Source organism: Miniopterus natalensis, chromosome 12 (genome assembly GCF_054644295.1).
Source record: "Miniopterus natalensis isolate mMinNat1 chromosome 12, mMinNat1.hap1, whole genome shotgun sequence".
In the NCBI taxonomy this organism is placed as follows: domain Eukaryota; kingdom Metazoa; phylum Chordata; class Mammalia; order Chiroptera; family Miniopteridae; genus Miniopterus; species Miniopterus natalensis.
The window spans coordinates 72,491,230-72,515,811 of NC_142092.1; the positions used below are offsets into that span (position 1 = coordinate 72,491,230).

Here is a 24,582-nt window from a genome sequence, read left to right on the forward strand (position 1 = left end):
ATGCCACTGGATGGTTCTCTGTGAGACGGTTCATTTTAAGTTGTGTGAATTTCACCTCAATTAAAAACACACACAACTAAGCAGACTGGCACTGGGCACCTTAGTTACCTCCGAGGTGTCACAGAGCTAATCTGGGAAGCGCCCTGGTCTTTGGGAATTTAAAAGCCACAGTAAATACTGTATAAAACGGTGGGTCTGGAGCCCTTCAGAAGGGTCCTGTGCGCCTCTCCGGGTAATTAAAGGGTGCCGTGCGGTGTTTGAAGTCTCCTGGATGACTGTCTGGGCGTTATCGTTGCAACACAGGTTATAAGGGCCTATTAGGGGCTAGTTAAAAATACACCCACGGCGTTGAACCAAACTGGGGGAATTAACTGGGAGCTGCTGTCTCCGCAAATGAATTTCCCGCCAAATCAGTTGAGACCCTACCTGCTAAGGCCGGCACCCGGCGGCCTCCCGTCAGGCCGGCTGTGGTGGTTTTCTCCGGCCCTGTGGGAGGCGGGGCCGAGCTGGAAGAGACGTGTTCGCAGTGAGCGGCCGGGGCTGACTCTCGCACACCTTTTACTGTAATTACAGCGTGCGACTGAAAGTAACCATTTGGCTCTTTTTTTAAAGCCACTATAGTTAGCTTGACTATAAACCCATCCATTTTCCCCCAGGTCGTAACTCACTTCCACCAACAGGTCTTGTGCCAGGCGCTGCGCTGGGTGCGGCCGGTGACAGGCCGGACGGCCGCCCTGAACTTTAATAGGTGTGAGGTTCTAGAAATGGCTGTAATAATTTTTCATCACCTCCAAGCCCATCTGCTCTGAATGGCCAGTTTTATGTTATCTTCTGTCAGGAGGACTTTGAAATGAGCCAGCGGTTAGTCATTGTTTTGCAGAAGTCTTTGTTGTTGTATTTTGACAGAGGTGAGCATCTCTGTGTGTCTATTGAATAGATTTTTTTTAACTGAAAAATAAATTTTATTATTTTATTAAGTTGAATAGATTTTTTTTTTTTAAATCCTCACCCAAGGATATTTTTTCCATTGCTTTTGAGAGAGAGTGGAAGGGAAAGAGAGACACACATCGATGGGTCACCTCCCGCACACGCCCTGACCGGGGATCGGGCCTGCAACCGAGGTACATGCCCTTGGCCGGAATCGAACCCGGGACCCTTCAGTCTGCAGGCCGACGCTCTAACCGCTGAGCAAACCGGACAGGCAAATTGAATAGATTTTCATTAGTCTCCTTGGCGGGGAGTGTGGAGCGGACTGGCCTGCCCGCCGCCGCCCGCGCAGCGTGGAGCCCCTGCTCCTGCGGGCCGCTGCGGGCGCTGCTGCGCTCCGAGTGGCTTCCTGCGGCTGCGAGGTCGCCTACGTGCTACAGGAGCTGTAGTCTTGTTTGTTGTTTGTCTCTTCCCCCGAGGGTATTTTTCCCATTGCTTTTCTGAGAGAGTGGAAGGGAGAGAGAGGGAGAGAAACGCATGTGAGAGAGCACGTGGAGGGGTCGCACGTCCTCGCCAGCCCTCGTTCCATCTGTGGGTGGTGGCCGCCCGACAGGTGTGCGGTGACATCTCCGCGCTCGTGTGTGTTCTGATGCAGAGACGAACATATGTCACCGTCTCCGAGGCAGAGTCGCTGCTGTTGACGCCGTTCGTATCCGCGGGGGTTTTGGCAGCCGCCGGGAACGTCCCTCGGCTTCCCTCGTGACGTCCTCCCTGAGAAATGTGATTAAAAACACAGCCCAGCCTCCCACAAGGCACATCACCAGGACAGCCGTCGAGGGAGCTCCCGAGGTCTGCAGGCTCTTGGTTTGTTTTCGGTCTCGGGCCGTGAAGATGGCCAGTGTTTATAGAGATAAAATCAGCGTTGTGCGTTTGATCGCTGGACAGACCTGCCTTTCGCCCGGGGCGGCCGTGCCTCCCAAACCCCGGCAGAGCGAACGCAGCCGGTGTTGCCTCCGCCCGGCGCCTATCGCGGGATCTGAGTGCGCGGCAGACCTGGGCCCGGCGGGGCGGTCGCCAGGACCTGCTTCGGAGCGGTACTCACTGGTTTTTGTAAACATCAGGGCCAAGGACAAAATGGATGTTTTGAAAATATTTTCTTAAGTCGCTCCCATGGGTGTACTTTCATCCGGAATCACTGACCCCACAAAGACTTTTTATGAAGCCGGTGCAATCTGGTTGTCAGTTTCATCCAAAAAATCAATCTGGCTGGCTCACGCCGGCTGTTGTCTGGGGGACAACAGAACAGTTGAATTGTCTTTTTTTTTTTTTTTTTTTTTTTATGTATTATTTTGTAAAAGATGATTCTCGCACTGTCCGGGTGGCCTGGTCGGTTGGAGCGTTGTCTGTGCCCTGAAAGGTTTTGGGTTCGATTTCCCGTCGGGGCAACCGATCAAGGTTTCTCACATCAGGGTTTCTCTCGCTCTCTGTCTTTCTCTCCCTTCCCCTCTCTCTGAAACTCAATAAAAACATATCCTTGGGTGAAAAAGACGATTCTTACTTGCTTGAAATAAAATCCCCACTTCAGGTTTTCAGCGACGGAATTTTCAGAGTTTGTAGAAATTCTCCTAGTGCCATTTAGCGACATTGTATCCTTTCCCCCTCAGCTTTGAGATATAATTGACATGTAACATTTTGACATGTAACATTGTGTCAGTTTAAGGTGTCCAGTGTGTTGATCTCGATACACTCGTGCATGGAGAAAGGGTTACCACGGTGCCGGCACCCCGGTCCGGTCCCTGCTTCCCATTTCCGTCCTGTGGCGGGAACATTAAGGTCTCTCTTGGCCACTTTCAAGAGTCTGACACAGTGTTATCATTTGTAACCACTGCGCCGCGCATTAGATTCCCCAGAGCTTGGTCATCCTCTAGCTGGGAAAACGGAGGGGTTTACAGTCAAGCTGACTCCAGTGGCTGACCCATCTCACTTAGCATAATGCCCTCGAGGCCCAACCGTGTCGTCACAAATGGCAAGATTTCCCTCTTTCTCGCGGCCGAGTAACATTCCACCTTCTGTTTGCTGCTAAGTCCCCAGTTTCTAGAACCACATCGGAGACACAGTAGGTACAGTACTGATGGATGAGTGAACGGACGGATGTGATTTTGGCTTTTAGAGCAGGAGCACCACGGATGCTGCTTAATGTGATATTTGTGTTCTCTTAACCTTCATAAACATTTCGTTTGAGGGAAGTTATCTGTTATAGTCCTGTCGCGATACGTGAAAAAAACTCTTAGCTTTTAGACCATAGTAGTCCTGGATTTTTTTTTTTTTACGTTTTTTTCCCCCTCTCCCAAGTGTAAAGTCTTTTTTGCAATCAATAACCAGTTCATACTCGAGTATTAATGATGTCCATTCTCTGAAGAGCATTTTATATTTTTATGGGAACCAACAGGAAGTACATCAATCGAGAAGAAGTAGTCGTTCGATACTTGATGTAATAGACTTTTCTATTGGCTTCTGCATTTTTGATCCCCAGTTGGCAGAGGCTCAAGTGACCTTAAGTTTCTCTTTTGCTGAAGGTTTTCCCATCAACCCAAATATAAACTACTAAATATTAATTATGGTCTACTAGGATCGCGTGCATGGAAATGTGTTGGTACAGAGGGGAGGGGGCCGCGGGCTGGGTGACGCAGTGTTCTAAGCAGGACATAACCCGTCTGATTCCTACAAGATCCTGCTGCGTCCCCATTTGAGATAAGAAACGGAAGGGCAGGGAGGTTGGGTGACTTGCTCCCTGCGACGGGGCTGGTATGTCACAGAGCCAGAGTTCAAAGGGCCCGTTCGTCCAGCTCCAGACCCAGGTGCTTGGCCGTTGGAGTCTCTGCCTTCCCAGGGCAGCTCTTTGCCACCTCTTTCCATACCCAGAGTCTTCTTTTATGTGGGGCCTGCTCCCTGGCCCCTCTGCCCTTTGCATGCCCCTGTTTTTCTGTCCGTGGCTAATACGGTGCAGCCTCTTAATGAACTTTACAGTGAAGTCGGTAACTGGCGTGACAGGCACCCTCGCCTGGCTCTGTGGGAGGGCTTTGGTGTTTTGTCCTGTTAACGCTCACCTGAGGATATTCTTTCCATTGCTTTCTCAGAGAGCGGGAGTGGGGAGAGAGAAACACTCATGTGAGAGAGACACTCCGGCTGGTTGCCTCCTGCACATACCCTGAGTGGGTGGTGGGGAGCGAACCCACAACCGAGCTGCGTGCCCTTGACTGCGAATCGAACCCTGAGACCCTTCGGTGCGCAGGCCAACACTCTAACCACTGAGCCACACTGGCCAGGGCTGCAAGCGTGTTTTGGCTCCTGCTTGACCTTTGTACCTCCATCTAAACCTTGGATTTATGGTCTCCAAAAAAAACGCCTGTTGGGGTTTTCATTGGCACTGCGCTGAACCTCATTAAATAAATAATTTTAAAAACACAGGCTGTTAGCCACAGAGGGGTCTGAGAGAGGAGGAGGGATGGGATCAGTTGGCAAACGCTCGCCCTCAGTTCTGAAATCCCCAGTCTTGGGAAATCCTGGCCGTGGTCTTGGGAGACCCTGGCCGTGGTCTTGGGAGATCCTGGCCGTGGTCTTGGGAGACCCTGGCCGTGGTCTTGGGAGATCCTGGCCGTGGTCTTGGGAGATCCTGGCCGTGGTCTTGGGAGACCCTGGCTGTGGTCTTGGGAGACCCTGGCCGTGGTCTTGGAGGCCCTGAGGACAGGCCCTGCCTGTCTCCCCACCACACTCCCCTTCCCTCTATCCCCAGCCCCGGGCTCGCGGGGCTGCTGTCATTCCCTCCCCTTGCCGTGATCTCCCCGGCCCTGCCTGGAATGGTCTCCCCTCCCAGGCTGCCCCTGGTTCAGGGCGAGGTTGGAGCTCGGTGCTCCCACTGGCTTGTACTTTACCCTCCGTGGAAACTCTGCTGCTCCGCTGACTCCAGGGCCTGGCACAGAGCCTGGCTCAATTATTGCCACTTAGCGGAAGGAGACGGGCATATGGGTTAGACCGAAAGCGACAAGAGACCCAAAGAGAAGTGGCTCAGTTGACCAGACACACAGTGTCTCACATTTCGAGGAGTCTCGAGGCTGGGGGATTCCGGGATCGTGTTGAAGTGTAGAGAGAGGAGCATCGATCTGTTGTTCCAGTTATTTATGCAGCATCGGGAGCTTCCTGTGTGTGCCCTGACCGGGATCGAACCCACGACCTCGGCGTGCGTATCAGGACGGCGCTCTGACCCGCTGAGCTGCCCGGCCGGGCCTGTACCTGTTTTTACGTCGTTGTCGGCAGGCTCGTGCTTGAGAGAGATTCTGAGGCCCAAGGCCCTTTTGCGTGTGTTTCTAGTTAAACTCCACTGGATTGCGTGACTGTCCAACCGTGACGCCGGGATGTGGCAGCGCCCGTGTTGCCGGGGATGTCCCGGGCTCCGGCCTAGTTGGCACTTGGTCCCGGGAGCACCACCCTCACTCACAGCCCCCGGGCCACACCGCAGATGCTACCTGGCTTCACGGAACCTGCCTCCGCTGTGCCCGGAACAGGGGGCCTGGGCTCCTGGAAACAAACCTCGGATTCCTCCCTTTGCATTTACCTGTTCTTTCTCCGGCAAACAACGAAGTCACTTTGGGTAATGGCTTGTCAACACTTCGAGGTTTGACACTTTTATGTCAAAAATACGTACGTGGGCATTTCTGCTTTTAATTCGGCGTATGAGAAACGTCCTCAACTTGTCCGCTGGCATTAATCGAGGTCTTCGTTAAAAACGTGAGAACTGGGGTTTCAGGGGGCGCTGGTGATGACATGGTTCTGCTTCTCAAGTTTTATAAAACTTTTTATTTTTGGGTTTCTGTCTATACACCCGCTTTAATATTCAGACCCAAATCGATTTTTTTAAAAACCATTTTAAATGGAGCTTTTGTTACGTTTGCTCTGGGAAAATCTATACCTCCTGCCACGTCTGCCTCAAAGGTAAGAGGAAGCCAGGACCAGGAACACCGTCCCCGGGGATGCGTTTTAAATAGAGCCATTTAAGGTCTGCTGCTCACAGAGCCCAAGTCCTCAGGAGTGGCTTATCCAGAGTCAAGAGCGTCCTGGGACTGCGGTCCAGGCAGCGCAGCTGGAAGCGGACCTGCCTCGGGCGGGGGGCGCCTTCCCGGGGGGCACCGCGGAGGCAGGGCCTTGGGGTGCAGCTGAGCGGCACCTTTCTCCGCACCCGAGCCCTTTACACACAGGGAACTTCAGCATCTCAGTTTCTGACTAGATCGGCTTGTGCCCGGGATCTTGAATTAGTGGCGGCTCAACACACTTCACTGCAGGAAGCGCCGCGTTCAAAGTTGACCTATATTTGGGGGAAATGCGGCTCGTGGCTGACTTGGGGCTCCTCGCCTCCCAGTCGCCCACCAGCCTCTCTGAGTGTAGCTCCTGCGTCACCTCTCCTGCATAATCTGAGTTCAAAAATCGGGGGTCAGAGGACTTGCTGATTAGCCAAGAACAGCCATTCTGTGCCAGCCGGAGGGCCTGCCCCGCAGGGGCCGACCGGCCAGGGCAGGGTTGGTTTGTCGGGGCGACATGGCTCTCTGGGGACTCCGATGAAGGCGCACTGGCCTGAGCGACGCCTGGCCCCTGCGCACACAGGTTCCAGCTCCAGCGCGCACAGGAGCCTGATCACGGCCCAGAGCACAAACCCCGCGTGGAGACAACCGCGAGGCCCAGCGGCTGCGCTTGGCTGATAGCACTGCCCTCTCCTCCTTCGTCCCGCAGCTTCCTCAGCCCCTCCAGGACTCCGCACGGTCCAGGCTGTTTCGCGCTGACATTGTCTGGTGCGCTGCGTGGACATTTGCAGCTGAGGCTGCAGGAGCCACGGTGGGCAAGGCCGCTGGCACCCGGGCACGACGCAGGCACTGGCTCCAAACGGCGGTCCCTACTGTGTTCATCATTCGCTATTAAAAAAAAAAAATCAGTTCTATTAAAAAGAGACCTTGATAAAACAGTAGAGGTGATTCCTTTTATTAAACCTCAACTCTTTTTTGGGGGGTAGTGACTCAACTTTATTTTCCATTTTTCAGGCTAAGGAAAAATTAATATTATTTTTTTATTTCTCAATTATAGTTGACATTCAGTATTGTTTTGTGTTCATTTATTTATCTATTTAAATATGTTTTTATTGGTGAGAGAGAGAGAAACATTGATTGGCTGCCTCCTGCATGTCGCCCACTGGGGATGGAGCCGGAAACCCGGGCCTATGTCCCGAACCAGTGACCTCTTGGTTCATGGTCGATGCTCAACCACAGAGCCACACCGGCTGGGCACGTTCTGTATTAGTTTTAACCCTTGAACATGCGTCTTTTTTGTGTGCCAAGACGCGAAGTATCCTAAAGCTGGGGGCTTCCCCGAATGCTTCAGGGCGTGTGCCCTGAGCCGAACTAGCCCGTGGTTCACGGGGCGCCATCTGTACTTCAAAGAAAGGCCGACAGACAAACCCCGGAGGATTTGGCAGGCATTTCCTCAAAAATGAACGAAGTGCCTGTCACTTCAAGGAAACAACCGACAACATTTGTTGCCAACCATCGCATTCTAGCTTATACGTGAAAACTGGAGTTTTGGAGAATCTGTATTTGCCAGTGCGAGCTGGATGGCTTCCAGGGAGCTCACGACTCATCAGAGCAGCTGAGAGACAAACCAGTGCGGTTTTTAAATATTTTAGGGCGGAGCGCGTCGACCCGGGCGATCTGCATCTATTGGTGGAATAATGTTTCCTACGAGGCCAGCGCGTGTGTCCTACCGTCCACACCCAGGTGCAAGAGCCGCCGGAGGCGCGAGGTAGACCAGTGCATTTTATTGTCACCAAGTATGAAAAATTCATTGCTAGGGTTTCAGATTTCACACGGCAAGTGGCCTCTCAGAAACCACTGCTGGTCGAGTCTGGATGTAGCATCAAGTGAGAGTGTCCACTGTTACCTGGCGGGGCTGCTGGAACTCCCCCGCCTCCTAGCCGCACACCTGTGTGAGGTCAGATTGTTTCACGCACTTCGGCCAGAGTAAGGAATCACCGCAGACGCAACACACGAGGGTCGTGGGCATCCAGACGTCTTCTGTTAGGCCAGACGCGCGAGAGATTCGCAAGAGCGTGAATCAGCGCCGCTCTCCTCGCTCTGTGTTGTGTTTGTTTGTTGTGGAAAGTACTTAAAAGTAAAAATACCTGCATGTTATTTACGTTAACACGTAATGGACTTATTGTATTTTTTTTAAATATGTTTTCATTGATTTCAAAGAGAGGAAGGGGGAGGGAGAGAGAGAAACAATGAGAGAGTCATTGATCGGCTGCCTCCTGCACGCCCACAGCCAGGGCCTGTGCCCTGGCCGGAAATCGAACCCAGACCTCCAGGTTCATGCGTCAACGCCCAGCCACTGACCGGGAATCGAACCCAGACCTCCAGGTTCATGCGTCAACGCCCAGCCACTGAGCCACGCCAACCGGCTGGGCAGATTTACTGTCTTTTTAAATGAATTAACAAATATTTTTAAAATCACACGGTCTTTAATTTCTGATAAATACTGATAGCTGCCACCCGCATGAACCAAAGCTCGTTGGGGTCCTGAATGACTTTTAAGGGGGCAGAGGGGTCCTCGGGTCCACTGTCATGTGACACACCCGGGATGGACTGCACTTTGGATAATGGCACCATCCCAAACGGCAGAGGCTGTTTTCTTAAGATTTGGAATTTTTTTTCCATAAAGTTTTCCACATTTTAGTCAAGAATGTAAGTGGGTTGATTAGTTTCTCATCTGTTTTGAATTTCCTTTTAGCTTCTGTCTAAAAAGCTCGTGCTGTGGGTGCCCGCGTGACCACAGCAGGGAGCGGGGCGTCCCCGGGGGGTGCTCCTGGCGTAAGGAGACCCAGGCCCCCCGCGAGCCGGCCCCGCGCGTCGGTGCTGCGGGCGGTCGGCTGTGAAGCTCTCCCGTCCCACCCGGGCCCGTCCTGTTAGGGGCCCGTCCCAGCTGCAGAACGGGCTCGGGCACCGATAACTTACCAAAAGCGCGTCGCAGGTGTAGGCCACGCTGATTTTTTTCTAAGTGAGCTTTTATTTACTTACTTATTTAGGTTAATGTTTTCAGTCTTTGTAACATGTTTCTTAAGCACTGCGGTGCCCTTTCTATAATTAATACTGTAATTGTTTCTTTTCTCTTTTTCTGATTCTCACGGAAGGATGTTTTTTTTTTCCAGTGATCTTTAGAGAGCGAGAGACAGGGAGGGAGTAAGAGAGAAACACCGATGTGAGAGAGACTCTTCGATTGGTTGCCTCCCGCACTCGCCCCAGCCGGGGCCAGGGATCGAACCTGCAGCCCAGGTACATGCCCTTGACCGGGGATCAAGCCCTGGGCCCCTCGTGTGACCACGGAGCCTCGCCGGCCAGGCTGGGGCCAGTCATTTTTAAGGTGAACTCAATTCAGATGTCGATTTGTTTTTTTTAAAAAGGGTTTCAGTATCAAAAGCTGTTGCTTTACATTGTATACGCGAGGCTAGAAAGAGTCGCAAACTAATGGAATAGGGGAAAATAAAGAGACTGTTGACAAGGCGAGAGCAAGTCGAAGGGCAGAGGGGGCTACGGCCCAGGACCCCCGGGCTGCCTGACCCGGGACAGCCCCGAACCCTACCTGCACTCTTGCCTCCTGGGCACACGCGCCGACCGAAAAGTTTAATTTACAACTTAGGCGGAGTAGGACATTAGCAAGAACTAGCAATAAAATAGAAGAGTTATTAACAGTGAGTTGCAATGAAAGCTGTGCGAACGTGATCCCTCTCTCCCTCGCAAAACACCTGGCGGTCCCGTCCTCCCCCTTCTTGGGATGACTCGAGGCGACACCGGGCCTGCGCGACGAGACCCGTCGAGGTGGGATTTTCCCCTTTTCAGACGGCGCTTGGCCGAGAAGAACTGAAACCGTGGGGAAGGAAACTGCAGAGGAGGGGGGACTGCTGTGTTCGAATTGTTTGTATATTTTCTCTCTCAAGTAGTTTAAAGAGACCCACAGCCTTGCGTTTACACTGTCTCTGCAATAACATAAATCGAAGCCCCCCAGCAGCGGCTCTGGGGGGGAGCCGAGGAGTTTGTGGAGTTCTCAGGAGCAAGGCTGTGTGAACACCTGAAATACCGGCCCCTTGTCTTTATGAGAGTATTAAGAAGTGATCAGGTACAAAGACATTTCACAGTGATTGTTCTTAATTAGAAAAACATTCTAGTAAAATAAAACCCTAAGTCGATGTTTCTCGAACTGCTCTGTGGGCCCGGATGGGAGGGAGGCTGAGGGCATCGCTCGTCTTCCGAGGAGGGTTTCTCACGCCTGAGCGCGCCTGTCCCTCTGCCGCCGGCCCGCGCCGGGCGTAGGGCTCGTGTGCTGGTCTCACAGTTGTCACTGCCCTGGATGGAACACGGAACCGAGGCCCCGGGACGCGTGCGACATGGGGAGGTGCTGGGTTTAAAATCAAGCCCGCAGAGGATGCTGAGTGTTCGCGGTCAGATCGCAGGCGCCCGCGATCGGGTCAGACTGTAGCTTGGCCCCTTTATATGGGATTGGGCGCTTTCCCCGGTGACTGATCCCCACGACTGATTCTGTGAAAGTAGGCGGGGCTGCTTCTGCGCCCGGTAGGCAAATGACTGGCACCCTGCGATGATGTTCGGAGGCCTTTCTCTGGGAAGTCCCAGAGCCCCCCTCCCCCGAGGCGTTACGCCTCGGAGGCTGCGAACTTTCCAGCCTGGCCGCGTGGCCGTCCCTTCTCCCCACGCTCCTCATTTTCACGGCCCTCTCAGGGGCCAGGCCCCCCCGCCCCCCGCGCAGAGCCGAGCTCCAGCCAGCCTCGGCTTCCTCAGCCTTGGCGGCTGCTCACACCCATCAGCCTACGCCCCCCCCTCCTTGGGCCCCAGCAGACCCGTGTCTCCAGCCCCCTCCCCGCTGTGCTGCGCCCTGGCTCCCGTGTGGCCCCCTCTCCTGCCCCTCCACCGTGTCCTCCCAGGAAGCAGGAGCAGGAAGGTCACCCTGGAGGCCTCCGTTCCCTTTGTCCCTTCCAGCTCCCTCAGCCAGACGGTCTCTGGGCCTCGGTTATATTAAGTGTCAGTAAAACCCTCCCCTCTGCTCCCATTTTCTCTCGTTTGAACTGGAGCAGTGTCCTGACTTCCATCTCCCGGTGATTCTGAACCTGCCTGTGGCGGAGCCCAGCCCCCACTGCCCCCCCCCCCCCCCCGCAGGCCCGTCAGTGGCTCACCCGTGCCCACTGGAGAGTCTGAGCTCGGCATTCAAGGCCGTGGGTGGTTGGCCAGGACTTTGTCTGGTCTCACCACCTGTCACCTCTCATTCCCTTGCACCGTCCCCCACCTGTGCTCCAGAGGACACTGTCACCTGCCTCCGGGACACCTCCCTGCCTTTGCATGAGCTGTTCCTGGAATCCCGCCCCCCCAATTCTTCCAGACTAGGAACCTCAGGGCACAATGCAAATCAAGCTATATTTCTGTTTGTTTTGGTTCCCCAGCTCCTAGCACCGTTCCCGGCACATGGGCTTGCTATGTTGGAATGAAGTCCATGTGAATTATTTTCTTTTTCTGTTTGAAGAAAGCAGTATTTTATAACTTTTCCTTCCCAGATCCTGACCCCAAATGTCAATGAGCTGTGTTGAGTGACCACCCAGGTAACAAACAGTTAAGGTGCTGCTAGTGCGGCTGAGTTAACAGTGGGGTTCGTCTCACCTCTCAGCTTTCAGTACCTGATGAAGAGAGTTTTCTTTGTAGCAGGACATTAATTATCTCCACAAAATGTGTTTCTGATAGGGACAGAGGCCGTGAGTGGATGGGTCAGAGACCAGGGCCCAAGGCAGTTTCGAACCTGATTTGATCACGTTGGTTTAAAACTGCCGGACACGAAGGTCCCGAGCCAGTCACGGAGAACGTCAGGGCCCGTTCTGTGTGGCAGGTCATTGTCAAGACCACTGGCCCCTGAAATTCTCTCAGTCACAGAGAAAGGTTATAAACCGTTTTTCATTGTTTTTGTTTTTTTTAACAGGATCAGTTTGACAACTTAGAGAAACACACGCAGTGGGGAATCGATATTCTCGAGAAATACATCAAATTCGTAAAGGAGAGAACAGAGATCGAACTCAGCTATGCAAAGCAACTCAGGTAAGCTGGTGCCCGAGGCGACCTGCTCCCGCTGAGAGGGCGGTTTACGGCTTTGTTTGTAGCACGCACCTGTGATCCTTCAGGCCATTCCTTCCCCCTTTCGTGGGAGGTAGCATATCAGTGGAAACGGTTGTTTTTAATATAGAAGAGGAATTTTCCTAAAACAGGAAACAAACATGAAATTATTGATTTTAGGCTCATTTTTATTTAATTAATTAATTTATTTTTATCTCTCACCCGAGGATATTTTTCCATTGATTTTTAGAGAGAGTGGAAGGAGCGAGAGGGAGAGAGAGAGACAGAGAGAGAGAGAGAGAGAGAGAGAGAGAGACACTGATGTGAGAGAGACGCATCGGTTGGTTGCCTCCTGCACTCGCCCTGACCGAGGCTGGGGATCGAACCTGCAACCCGGTATGTGCCCTTGACTGGATCTTGAACCCGAGACCCTTAGGTGGGCAGGCCGACGCTCTAACCACTGAGCAACACAGGCCAGGGCTCTTTTTTTTTAAAGAATATTTTCTGAATTCCAGAGCGTTTGATTTTTTAAGGAAACTTTTTCTTGAACTATAACCGACGGAGAGAAGCGCAGAAATCCCAGGTGCGGGGCTGCGGAGTTCTGAGAGTGCACTGCCGTGGCGCCCCCAGGTGAGGGGACAGCGGGGACCCCCGCCCTCCACACTTCCCGGGCGACGCTCTCCAGACCGCTCGCCGCAGGGATTTCGTCTTGCCTTTCTTTTTTATTGATTGATTTTAGAGAGAAAGGAAGGGGGGAGAGCCGGTTGGTTGCCATGTGCCCATGCGTCACTGGCTGAATCTCGTATGTGCCCTGCCCGGGACCTGACCCACAGCTTGGGCGCATCGGGCCGACGCTCCCACCACCTGAGCCCCGGCCGGGCCGGCCTTGCCTGCTTTTGAACCTCCTGTGACCGTCCTCGTCTGTTAGGCAGCCTTCGCATTTGGCCTCATCGTTGAGGAACGTGTTTGTGGGACGCATTCGGGCTGCTGGACGCAGTGGGTGTCGGTCTCGGTCCATCGGTGTCCGCGTTTCGGCGCATGTGCCACAGTCCATCCGTTCTCGGCACCTGGCAGTTGCTTGTTTCCTATTTGGGGCTAAAGCTCAGACCCAGGAGTGGCCTGGGGGGGTCACAGGCTCGTGTTTGTTTAGCAGGAACAGATGGGGTCAGCCAGTCTTCCGGGATGTTCCTGCTGATGCCCCCGCCCCCCCCAGGGGTGTGAGAGGCCCCGGGGACGGCATCTGAGAAGCACTTTGGGCCTTTTACGCCTTTGATGGTGAAATCGCCCAAGAAACGTATGCTCGTATATGAAGCGTTGAAACGTTTGGGCAGAACTGAGTCTGAACTGGAAGTGGCACCGGAGGATCTCGAGCGCTGACCCGGGGGGTTGAGCTGGTTCGCGCAGATGGGTAAAGATCTAGGTGACGGGCCGGGAGCGCTGCTTCTCAGCGCGGGGATCTGCACGCGGGGTGTGTCTGCGTCCTCGGAGGAGCCTGGGTTCTCCCAGGGCTGCTGCTGGTGCTGGCGCTTAAGCCGGGGATCCCTTCATGGATGACAGGCTCTGCTCCCGCCGAGTAAATACAGCGCAACACGCGCGGCTCGGCGAGGTCACTCTCGCTGCTCGCTGAATCCAGCTGGGCTCCTGGCGCCCGGCGCAGGGCCCCGCCCGAGCTGTGCGGCCCTGGGAGCCGAGAGCAGGAACAGGGAAGGCCGCTTCGAGCTGGTTGTTTACACGGTGCACCGTGAGTCGTAAAAGGCGGTCTTTCCCGGGACGGTGGGTTACCTGGTTCCAGCCAAAATGAGGCCTCACCGTGTGGATCTCTCTGCCTCTTCCTGTCAGCAGCGCCGCTCTGCTGGCGCCTCAGTCCGCTCTCTCCCTTTGCTTTGGAGGCTTGTTACCTGATGGCACTCAGTGGGCTCTGCCACGTCTCTGCATCCCTCTGTGCCGTGACGGGGTGCATTCCCCCCATGTACACCCCCACCGCCCGGCTCCCTGCCTTCTCATCGCCCTGGGCGAGGGAACCGAGGGCTCCGGTAACAAGGGGAGGCTGCTGGAGAAGACTGCAGGGTCCAGGTGGGCTTAGGGCAGCCCCAAGGCGCCCCCCCCCCCCCCCCCCCCCGTCGGCCTCCGCCCCCGCTGTCGTGTTTCTCCGCTCGCAACAGTATCGCTTGGCTGTGCCCTCACCTCTGGGGAGGTGGTTTTCCTGAGATTTGAATGCAAACATTTGTTTCGTTACATCCTGAGAAGTATCTAAATGTGTACTTGCTGGGAGACTTGATGCAGAAAGACTGTGAGTTATTAAATAAACACCTCCAAAGCCATCACTGACCCTGCGGACAGGTCTCCTGACCTTTGATGCCGAGGCCTTGGCTGGACCCTTCGTGCCGAAACGGAGTCCTGCTGTGGGTCCCGGGTGACCGGCATCCCCACTTTCCCCAGCGTCCTTACCCGCTGCCTTCATCTCCGCGCCTGGTGCGCTGGTCCTCCAAGGCCCTAGCCCCCCGTGCTGATGGGCCAGTCGCTGTCCCGTCCTCAGCATCCCGGACCTCAGCCACTCCGACAAGGAGAGGCTCCTGCCTCCCCCCTGGCACGGGCCCTCTTGGGCAGCAACGCACAGTGGTGTGTCTCCTGCGTCCATCTGGGCGTCTGGACGGCGCCTGCGGTGTTGCACACCAGAAGCCGAGTCCCCCCGGCCCGGCTGCCCCCGCCCACTGAGGGCGCTGCGGCTTCCCTGCTTAGTGCAGAAGCCCCGCGGTGCCCTTTGGCTCCCACCTCTCACGCTTGCCCCCTCCCCATCCATGCCGCCAGGAGGTCCTGGTGACTTTCCGTCCAGACTGATCCAGGATCTGACCAGTTCTCGCTGCCCCACCGGCCCCCAGAACCTCTGCCTGGACTGTTGTCCCCTGACTGCATCCCCTTAGTCCACCCTCACGCCCCTCTTGTCTGTCTGTTTTCCATGAAGCAGATCATGGTGCTGCTCCGGGCAAAACACTAGCACCCCCCCTTTACTCAGTAGATCCAGAATCCGCACGGTGCGTGTCCCGCAGAGCCCTCCGTGATCGGGTCCCGGGTCCCCCGGCCTTCCTGACCTCTTTTCCTGTCTCTTCCCCTCGTGTCCGCTCTGACCACCCTGGCCTCCTTGCTGTCTCTAGTGCGCACCAGGCACACTCTCGCCCCAGGGGCTGCATCGGCCTTTCTGTGTGGAGATCACCTGTAGGCCCTTCCCAAGGAGCCGAATGGCCAGCGGGGGCCCCATCTGCCTCAGGTCTGTTCAGACGTCACTTGCTCGGTGGCTGCCTTACTGTCCAATTTTTTTGCAGCGCCATTAACTTTCTAACACTCGTCACTTTCTATCTCTTGTATGTGTTGTTCATTGCTCCCGCTCCTGCCCTGCTAGGATGTAAGTCCCTCCAGGCAGGGCTCCGAGCGTGCACACTAATGTGCCCCACAGTGCAAACAGCGCCGGGCCCCTGGTGGGTGCTCAGTAAATAGTTGTAGAAAGAGTGCAGGTCTCAGGTGCGCTCTGTGGTTCGTGGGGCCTCCAGGAGAATTATGTGTTTGCAGAGGCCTGTGAGAGCCAGTGAGGGTTTTAACCACAAACCGAACAACTGACAGTGTGTCAGCAGGTCCGGGGGGGGGGGGGGGGCAACGAGCCAGACGCAGGAAGTGCCTGAGCCCAAGGAGCTCAACTCCTCATTTAGGGAAGAGCCTGCATGCAGATACGCAAGGAAGCAAACTGCTTAAAGACTGCATTTCCACCCCAAATAGGCAAAAACAGCCATGCAATAGAGCAGGGTGGGGGCGGGCCTACAGGCCAGACTGGCCAGAAAGACCCATCGGGAGCTCAGGTCCTGGGGGGGAGGCGGGTGCCAAGGGCCTGGGAGTAGCTCTGCTTGGCCAGTGCAAAGGTCCTGAGGTAGAAATGTGGTCAAGGAACACAGAGGCCAATGTGATTGGAGCACCGTCAACAAACAGTTGCCTGAAATATCAGTATGATGTTGATAAATCTGCACGATCTTTTGAGGAGACATCTATCATTAAATAATTTTTTATTTTTCTCTGCACCAGAGGAAAAAATGGCCAGTTTATTTTAGGCAAAGATGATCGGGACTTTGGTTTCTGTAGGGTCAGTGGCCGGCAAATCACACAGCCACGGTCACATCCTCTACTGCCTGGTCTCGCAAATAAAGCTTTATCGGAATACAGCCACACCCACCGCCTGTGTACTCTCCACGGCTGCTTTTGCACATCGGTGGCGGTTGAATAGTTGTAACGGAGACCACATGAGCATGACCTGTTTGCAAGTCTAAAATATTCGCTGATTGGCCCTTTAAGAGAAAAAGGTTGCTGACCCCTGCTGGCGTTAAATTCCTGGTAGAATTTTAAAACATCTTCTGTGCCCTGCGTAGGAGCACCTACTATTGATTGCCCTTAGCAACTGTTTCTTTTTAAAAAAACAAAAACAAGAAAACACAAAACACTACATTATTTGTTATGACCAGATAATGAATGTATAAGATGAGAAATGCAGAAACGCCGGAGGTACAGAGTGACACGCAGTGCCGCGTCCGGGGTCTCGCCCGGTTCCCAGGGACAGGAACTGTCCCCAGCCTCTCGCGCGTCCCTCCAGAGAGCTGCTGCGGGAGGAAGCGTCGTCTCCCCCGCTCGCCCGGCTCAGCGCCCTGGCCTCCCGCGTCCTGGGGCTGGCTCCAGGCTCGCTTTCCAGCGCTGTGCGGGATTGGGGGCGGGCTGACTGCTTCCAGTTGTTGGCAGCTCTGAACAGTGTTGCGATGAGTGACCTTGGAGAAGACACTTGGCCAGGCGAGCCCAGAGGAGCCCCGACAGCCGCCCTGCGGTTGGCGGCGTCGCCACGGGGCCCCTCTCAGAGGCCGAGGCGTCGGCACCGAGGGGCAGCACGGCCTAGCTTGGCCCTCCCCAGCCTCCTTTACCTGCGCCAGTTTGATAAGTAAATTTGGGCCGCCTGAGCGTTAATTTCGGTTTCTCTTAGCACGGGCGAGGTCGAGCATGTTCTTGCACACGTGGGCCGCTTGTGCTTTCTCCTTGATGAGCCCTTCAGGCCCTGCCCTGGTCAATTTGTTTTATTGGAGCTCATGGGAAATAAAGGGTAACTATGCAGAAACCGTTTTATAAAATGTTGCATGTTGTGTATACAGGGTATCCTGTTTAAATTTACTTTAACGGTAGGAAAGACATTAAGGTGAAACCAAAGTGTTTGCTGAACTTTAATGTTAAACAGACTCGTAAGATTTAGCAGAAAGATTCTGAGAAACCCGTAGGGCGGCCTCGTTGCTCCGTCTGGTTTCTTAAGCTCCACGCTGTAATTCTGAGCGGGCTCGACGGACTCGCTGCTGGGAAGGAGGGAAAATGTATCTGCAGGTTCCTCTTCCTCTGCTAATTGAATCCGCGACTCGGCCTGTAGCGTGGTTTCTGGTCAGTTTGTCGCAGCTTCTCCGCTCGGCAGCGTCAGGACAGCAGGGCCTGCGTCCCCCCAGGAGCCGGTGGCATAAGCCTCGGGCTCTTTCTCACGTGAGGAGGGCCACGGTCCCGACGGTGTCGCTCGGCTGTTCTCCGGCCGCACCCCCTTCTCTCCGCCTGGTTGCTGCTTTGTGTTTCGGTGGCCAAGCCTGGGGCAGCCGAGCCTTGTTCTTCTTGGGTGCCTTGTTTGTTTGAGGACACGTGTGAGGAATTGTTTTCTTCCTCTGGGCAGCTGGATAACCCCCGGGCTGTGCCCAGTCAACGCAGTTTCGAGGCCTCCTTGTTTCCGGACACCGTCCGTTCGCTGTATCTGCTTTTCCCGGGTCAGAGGCTTCTCTACTGATGTATTTGCTGCTGTTGACAGTTCTCCCGGCTGCTCATTTTCATTTCTCGCTGGGAAAGTACGGCTCTCGGATCAAATTTTCTTGTGCCATCTCTTTTCCAGAAATCTTATGGGGAGCTTTTAAAAAAACAAAACAAAACAAAGAGAGAGAAAAACAAGACATTCCTGGACCCAGCCCTGGACCTTCTGTCTCAGAGGGTCTGGAATGGGGCCCAGCGGCTCCTTTTTAAAAGCTCCCTGTGGTTCTCGGGATCGGCCCAGTTAGACGCAGGCTCCTTGCTGAAGGTCGGGTATGTCTCTCTTACCTTTTAACAGGCCTCTCAGAAGAGCAAGCTCAGTATATAAACACTCAGGATGTTTCAGGCGGACCCCACACCTCTGAGGGCACTTCCTGTGGCTCGTTGGCCCGCGCGTTTCTTCTAAATAACCTCGGACACACAAGCCCGTCTCAGAGAGCAGAGATGGAAGCTGATCTGTGTGTTTTTTCCTTTGTGCTGGTCCCCGGGAGACATATCTTTAGGCCTGGAATTCACTTCTAGGCCTCTGAAGTTTTCCGTTTTCTGCCGGCCTCTGTAGTGAATTATTCATCGGTGCCTTAGAAAGCATTTGGATGCTGTAGACGGCAGCTTGGTCAGTGATGGGCGGCCACCGACCCCGGTGGTCCTCATGGGGCGCCCTCCCCCCCCAGGGCTTCAGTCCTGGTTAGGGTTCACCTGCTTCATGGGGCCCCGAAGAAAGCTGGTTTCACCTGGACCTGCTCATCTACACGTAAACCTTTGCGTGGCTGCTAAGGCCTGGAAGCTCAAAAGAAATTGAGGATTTTTAAGAGAAGACCCTTTAAAGTAAAGTTTTGAAAGAATTGTAACACAGAGTGTGAATTTAGAAGGGGTGTTTTCACTTTGCTGATTATAGTTAACAGAAGAAATGGTTAATGTTTGAAACCATGCGCCAGCCCGGCCAGCGTGGCTCAGTGGCGGAGCGCGGGCCTCGGTCCCGGTTCGATCCCTGGTCAGGGCCCATACAGGACTCGGCCAATGATGCATAGGTGAGTGGGACACAGATCCGTGGGGTTTTCCCTCCCCCCCGTCTCTCTAAGTAACAATAATAATAATAATAATGATTTTAGCGGTCTTCTAGTTAAAAGTCATAGCATGAAACCCCCCCCCCCAATTGTCTCCGCCGCCTTGGAAGACTTACAGGCAGTTTCATCCGCTTCTTGGGGGAGCGGCCACCAGCCGTGACACCGCCCTTGGCACTGTGACTCGTAATTTAAACATTTGGGCACAGTGCAATGCGGCCCTTGAATTTGAAACCACGATGCGATGGTCGCGAGGGCGTGGTGGCCTGATGAGAAAAACCGCCCTCGGCTCAGAACCACGTGGGGGCCACCGCGTGGCACACGTGGCCCGTGCTCTCCAGTGAACCAGGTCGGGTCTTCGCGGCCAGTAAGCGGCCTGCTGGCGACCGCTCCCGGGCTCGCCGGCCGCCCTGAGGCCAAGGCCAGCCGTGCGCCCTTCCTGGCAGGGCCGTGGCACTCGCGGGAAGACGCGAGGAAGGACGGGGTTGTCCACGGTGGAAGTTTGTGATTATTTTCCTTCACTTACAAAAACAACAACGCTGGCGTGACCTGGTTTCTCGGGGACCCCTCTGTGTGAGGTGACATGTCTGCGTTTTTGTTTCAGGAACCTTTCGAAGAAGTACCAGCCTAAGAGGAACTCGAAGGAGGAGGAAGAGTCCAGGTCTGTCCGTCGCCCTCGCGGCAGCCTCTCTGCGCCACCGGAGACGATGGCGGGGGGACGGAGGGGGCAGGAGGGGCGGGCCCCACAAATCAGTCGCATTCCCTACCCACCTTCGTGTCTCTTTTGAAATCGGGGGAGGGAAAAACAGAAACGTCGTCAGCGGACCTGTCGCAGGCGGTCCCAGCGAGGGTAGCCGGGGGCTCGGGAGGCAACCCGCGCGGGCGCCCGGGCGTGGACTGTGGGTGCTGCACCCTTGGTGCGGCTTCGTGACGTCCAGAGTCTCGTTCAGGGGCATCTGTCATGTTCTCAAGGATAAAGTAAATAAAAATAGAAAGAGTGAAAAGAAACAGGTGAAGCTACTCTTAAAAACACATTTCATTTAACTCAGCATAGGCCAAATATTGTCATCTCGACACAATAAACAGAATTACACGTGGGGCTGAGGCGCCTCGTCGGACAGTCCCGAGGTGTCGGGGGTCCCGGCGGGCGTGAGCGCCCCGGGGCCGTGCCGGCTCAGCGCTCACGGAGCCAGCCGTTGCCTGCGCGGAGCGGTTCAGTTCCGCAGTGAAGTGCTCCTGCTGTGATTAATCCTGAGCCGGCCTGAGGGCCTGAGGAAACGCTCTTACGTGTAATGAATCCTCAGCCTCCCGGGGGAGGCGGGTGCAAATTAGCCTGAACCGAGGGACCGCTCGCCGGGCCTGGCCCCGTCTGAGAGCGCGGCGTGTGCTCTGCCCCGCAGGTACACGGCGTGCAGGGCCTTCCTGTCCACCCTGAACGAGATGAACGACTACGCCGGGCAGCACGAGGTCATCGCCGAGAACCTGGCCTCGCAGATCGTCGCGGGCCTAGCGCGCTACGTCCAGGAGCTGAAGCAGGAGAGGAAAGCGGTAGGAGGCCTGTTTTTTCTTCCCAAGAGGGGCCAGAGGTTGGGGGGGGTCCCTAGAAACTTTCCAATTAAACGTAGTCATAGATGGTGGGTCCAAAGGGGACCTTTGAGAGGATCGTATAGAAGTTGTGGACCTTGTTCCTAGGAAGTGATTCTAGGTCTTTACAGTTTCGAGGGCCCCATAGACCCTCTGAAAGTCACCTGTGGGCCCCAGAATAACAATCCCGTTGAGGATTTTAAATATATTTGAGGACGTTAGGCGTACAAGAGTAAGCAATGTGATATGGGGTATGCTGCGTGCGATAAATCGCATCCAAGTAAATGCTCGTCAGGAGTTTTAAAAAGCCAGAAGGATGACCTTGGTTCCGCCCGTGTGACCTCTTGGTTCATTCCTCGCTGCGTAATGAACACGACCTTCCTGCTTCTCCTGACCCGTTAAAATCTTTCCACGGCCTTTATTGTGAACAGGAGAGAAACGTGGACACTCAGTGTATTCAGAGTCAAGATTTGCCCTAAGAGATTTATTTCTAAGCCACGATCTTTATCCCTGAGCTTTGATCGCTTGCTGGGTGCTTAATAATTTGTTAGCAATCAAGTACCAAAGTTGGTTCTCCAGCGCTGTCCTTTTTAATACGAAACCGAGCCCGCAATAGTCCTGTTAGTGCTCGGGAGGTGCGTGGACCCGCGAGACAGGCAGGGCGCCCGCTGACGTGGAGGAGACATTAAAATAATAACAACAAAAATAATTACGCCACTGCCGCTGTGAGTTGCTAGGGAGTCCCAGGCTTTAGCTCCAGCTACCGTTTCTCGTGGCTGGTGGAAGTGATGTCTCGCTTGAGCGCCAGTCTCGGCCCTCAGCGTGATACCTCAGTGTCTGCGGCAGGGGCGACTTCAAGTGCGGCGCATGGAGACTCTCCAGGGTCGCTTCCCGATCCTGGCAGAGGGTTACTTTCCGTCTAGGATTCGCTGCGTTTGAGTCGATGGGTCCCTACCAGGAGCCCGGCTGCAGTGAGAATAGCTCACTAGGCGAAAGGGGAGGTTTCCTTCCCTTTTCGGGCAGATGCTAAAGGAAGTAGGGGAGAGGTGGGCGGGTGGGAGAGATGGGCGCCCGCCTTTGGGGCCACGAGGCCCTGAGCCAGCGCGCTCCTCGGAGGGCCTGCAAGGCCCCAGGGCGGGAGAGCGCCGGCCGTCCCTGCTTCCTCCGGAAAGGTGTTTGCAGCAGGTCCCGCGCACGCCGCGTGGCCATAGGACCCTGCGGCTCGCTCACATAATGACACGGACAACCGGCGCTTGTCCTGACGCACGGGCCCGTGGGCTCGTCTGCAGGAATCTCTGTTGGCTTTTTAGAAGTAAATCCTGTAAACAAACCCTGACTTGCCCCCTGTAAAAGCTTAATGCTGAGGCCCTTCCCTGGCTGGCGTCTGAGCCGGTGGCGGTTCTCAGCGGGCCCAGCACGCGCTGGAGGCCCGAGGCGAGGGCTCTTGGCTCCTGCGCCCAACGGGCTCCACTTGGGCAGCTGTGGGTTTTTGTGTTTTTTTGTGGCAAGATGTTCGCCTTCTGTTTGGAGGTGATGGAATCAGCCACCAGAATTGGGGTGCATGTAAATCCGGGCACACAGTGCAGGGCCTTGGCTCTGGCTCAGTCTTTTGTAAACAAACATAAATTGCGGATGTGACGACATCCTGGAGTCACTGGTGTTCAGAGGTAATGAGTGGAAATAAGTGGGAAGCCCACAGTTCTTCGTGAGGGAATATGATTAGTTTCATGTGGAAAAGCTGGAAATTTGATACTTGCTAAATTTTCCTAGATTTTTACAAATTCGTAGTGACCGCGGTGTTCGTCACCTGTTTAAGGTGACACATACACTACAAACCTGTATTTTATTTACTCTCCCTTTTTGTTTGTTTTGTGAGGTGCTGTGACTCATTTATTATTTGCCAACATTTTTTTAAAATGTTACTAAAACTCTGAATTAAAGAACAAAATCTCACAAGCCTTATATATAAAAATCCTAAGTTTTCCAAGTTTTCTTCTACATGTCATTTATGGATATATAGAGAGACAGAGATATAGGTATATATCACATCTCTATATCTGCTCTTTCATGTAAGTAGCTGTTATATTTTTATACATTTTATATTTTAAAATATATATCTCTAAATATTTATCTCTATAACTATATACAAATATATATAATATTTAAGAGTATAAATATAACTTATATTTTTCTTATTAGAATTGTAGTAGCTATATACTATTCTAACTCTATTATTATTCATGTAACTAATTCTTTATTATTTTATCTCTAGGCTATCACCAGTTTCTTACTAGTTAGTTAGTTAGTTAGTTAGTTAGTTAGTTAGTTAGTTAGAAACAACACTGCCGTGAGCCCTCTGCTTTTATAGCTATTTTCTGCGCGTGTGAGATGGAGATTATTTCTCCAAGCTACATCCCCAGAGTGAGAACATCAGGTCACAGCTGCACGAGTTATGGTCCTTGATTAAGCGTTGGTCGTTTATATGGTTAATGGCCTTTAACTGAGTATAGATGAGACACCCAGGCCCCTGAGGTGACCGGCTGGGATGGGAGTCGGCTCATCCGAGATGAGAGTGGCTATGAGGTGTATCCCTCCATGAAAAGCATCGTGAACACACTCTCACCAGCGGTGTTTGCACATTGCATCAGGTTATTACAGAATTTTAGAGAGCGTCTGGTTCCGCTCCAGCCTCCGAGCCTGTCTGGGGTTGTCCACTCACCGCACAGGAGGGGTTTGTGGAGACTGCAGCTCCGGAGGGGGGATCGGCAGGCTGTCAGCTCCGGAGGGGGTTCGGGAGGCTGTCAGCTCCAAAGGGGGTTCAGGAGGGTGGTCAGCTCCGGAGGGGGGTCGGGAGGCTGTCACCTCCAGAGGGGGGTCGAGAGGCTGTCAGCTCCAGAGGGGGTTCAGGAGGGTGGTCAGCTCTGGAGGGGGTTCGGGAGGCTGTCAGCTCCGGAGGGGGGATCGGGAGGCTGTCAGCTCCGGAGGGAGTTCAGGAGGCTGTCAGCTCCAGAGAGGGTTCAGGAGGGTGGTCAGCTCCGGAGGGGGTCAGGTGGCTCTGGCCAGCATTTACGGGAACCTCCAAGTTCACTTCTCCTGGCAGGTGGAACCGCTGGCCAGGAGCAGAATCACTTTCTGGCAGCGGTTATCTGAGTTCTAGAGGAAACGGTCACACAGGGTGGGGCAAACGGAGGTTTACAGCTGCGAGTGCGCAAAGCAGAGTTTATTCCTGTATTACTATTCATTAATCATTGTGTTATTTTCCACACGAACAACTGTAAACCTACTTTTCCCCCACCCTGTCCCATACCTGCAGGGACTCACACACATTTCCATAAACTCAGAGAATGCTCACAAGACCCCACAATATTTAGAACTGGCCATTAATTTTTCTTCTCCCGAGGCTTCAGAAATGTTTAGAAATGGATACTGAAAGCTGTAACGTTTCTTCTTAAAGTGAGGCATCGGGCAGGTCCCACTGGTGAACTGCGAGGGGCTTCGTTTTCTGTGAGGCTGCTCTGCAGCCTGGGCTGAGTCCAGTGTGTCTGGAACATTTTATTTTATTTTTTTATAAGAGATTTCAGCAATTAGATAAGCTTGAGTGTGAAAGAAAGCAAAAGGTAAGAAGAGTTTATATATATGATCCAGCTCATTACAGATCCATTTCTGGTTGATGTGAGCCCACTGAGATTCAGCTGTGGATGCTTTGGTCTGAGACCAGACCCTGTGGAAAGAAAATGCGAGACCAGGACGGGGTTAGGTTCCTGCCGTGGGTGCTCATAGCCCTTCCCCCTTCCTACTGGTCCTGCATTCTTCTTAGTAAATCAGAACGCAGGGCCCCTGCGGCCTCTCATTGCTGGCCTGGGGCGTGGGTGACGCTGACCACAGCACACAATTGATACGGCCCGGTCCACTGTAAGCCTAGAAGGTGCGTTGTGCATTGTCTCGTCTCCTTT

At 53.9% G+C, this 24,582-nt stretch overlaps 1 protein-coding gene across 4 annotated transcripts in view; it reads left to right on the forward strand.

Moving 5' to 3' along the window:
• FNBP1 (formin binding protein 1) overlaps window positions 1–24,582 on the forward strand; it is an 85,688-nt gene that overhangs the window by 12,808 nt on the left and 48,298 nt on the right. For all 4 annotated transcript variants that reach the window (XM_087823026.1, XM_087823024.1, XM_087823023.1 and 1 more), the window contains exons 2-4: window positions 11,998–12,113; window positions 19,650–19,706; window positions 20,446–20,593. In XM_087823026.1, the coding sequence (XP_087679152.1) occupies window positions 11,998–12,113; window positions 19,650–19,706; window positions 20,446–20,593 (321 nt within the window). The remainder of the gene's footprint in view (window positions 1–11,997; window positions 12,114–19,649; window positions 19,707–20,445; window positions 20,594–24,582) is intronic.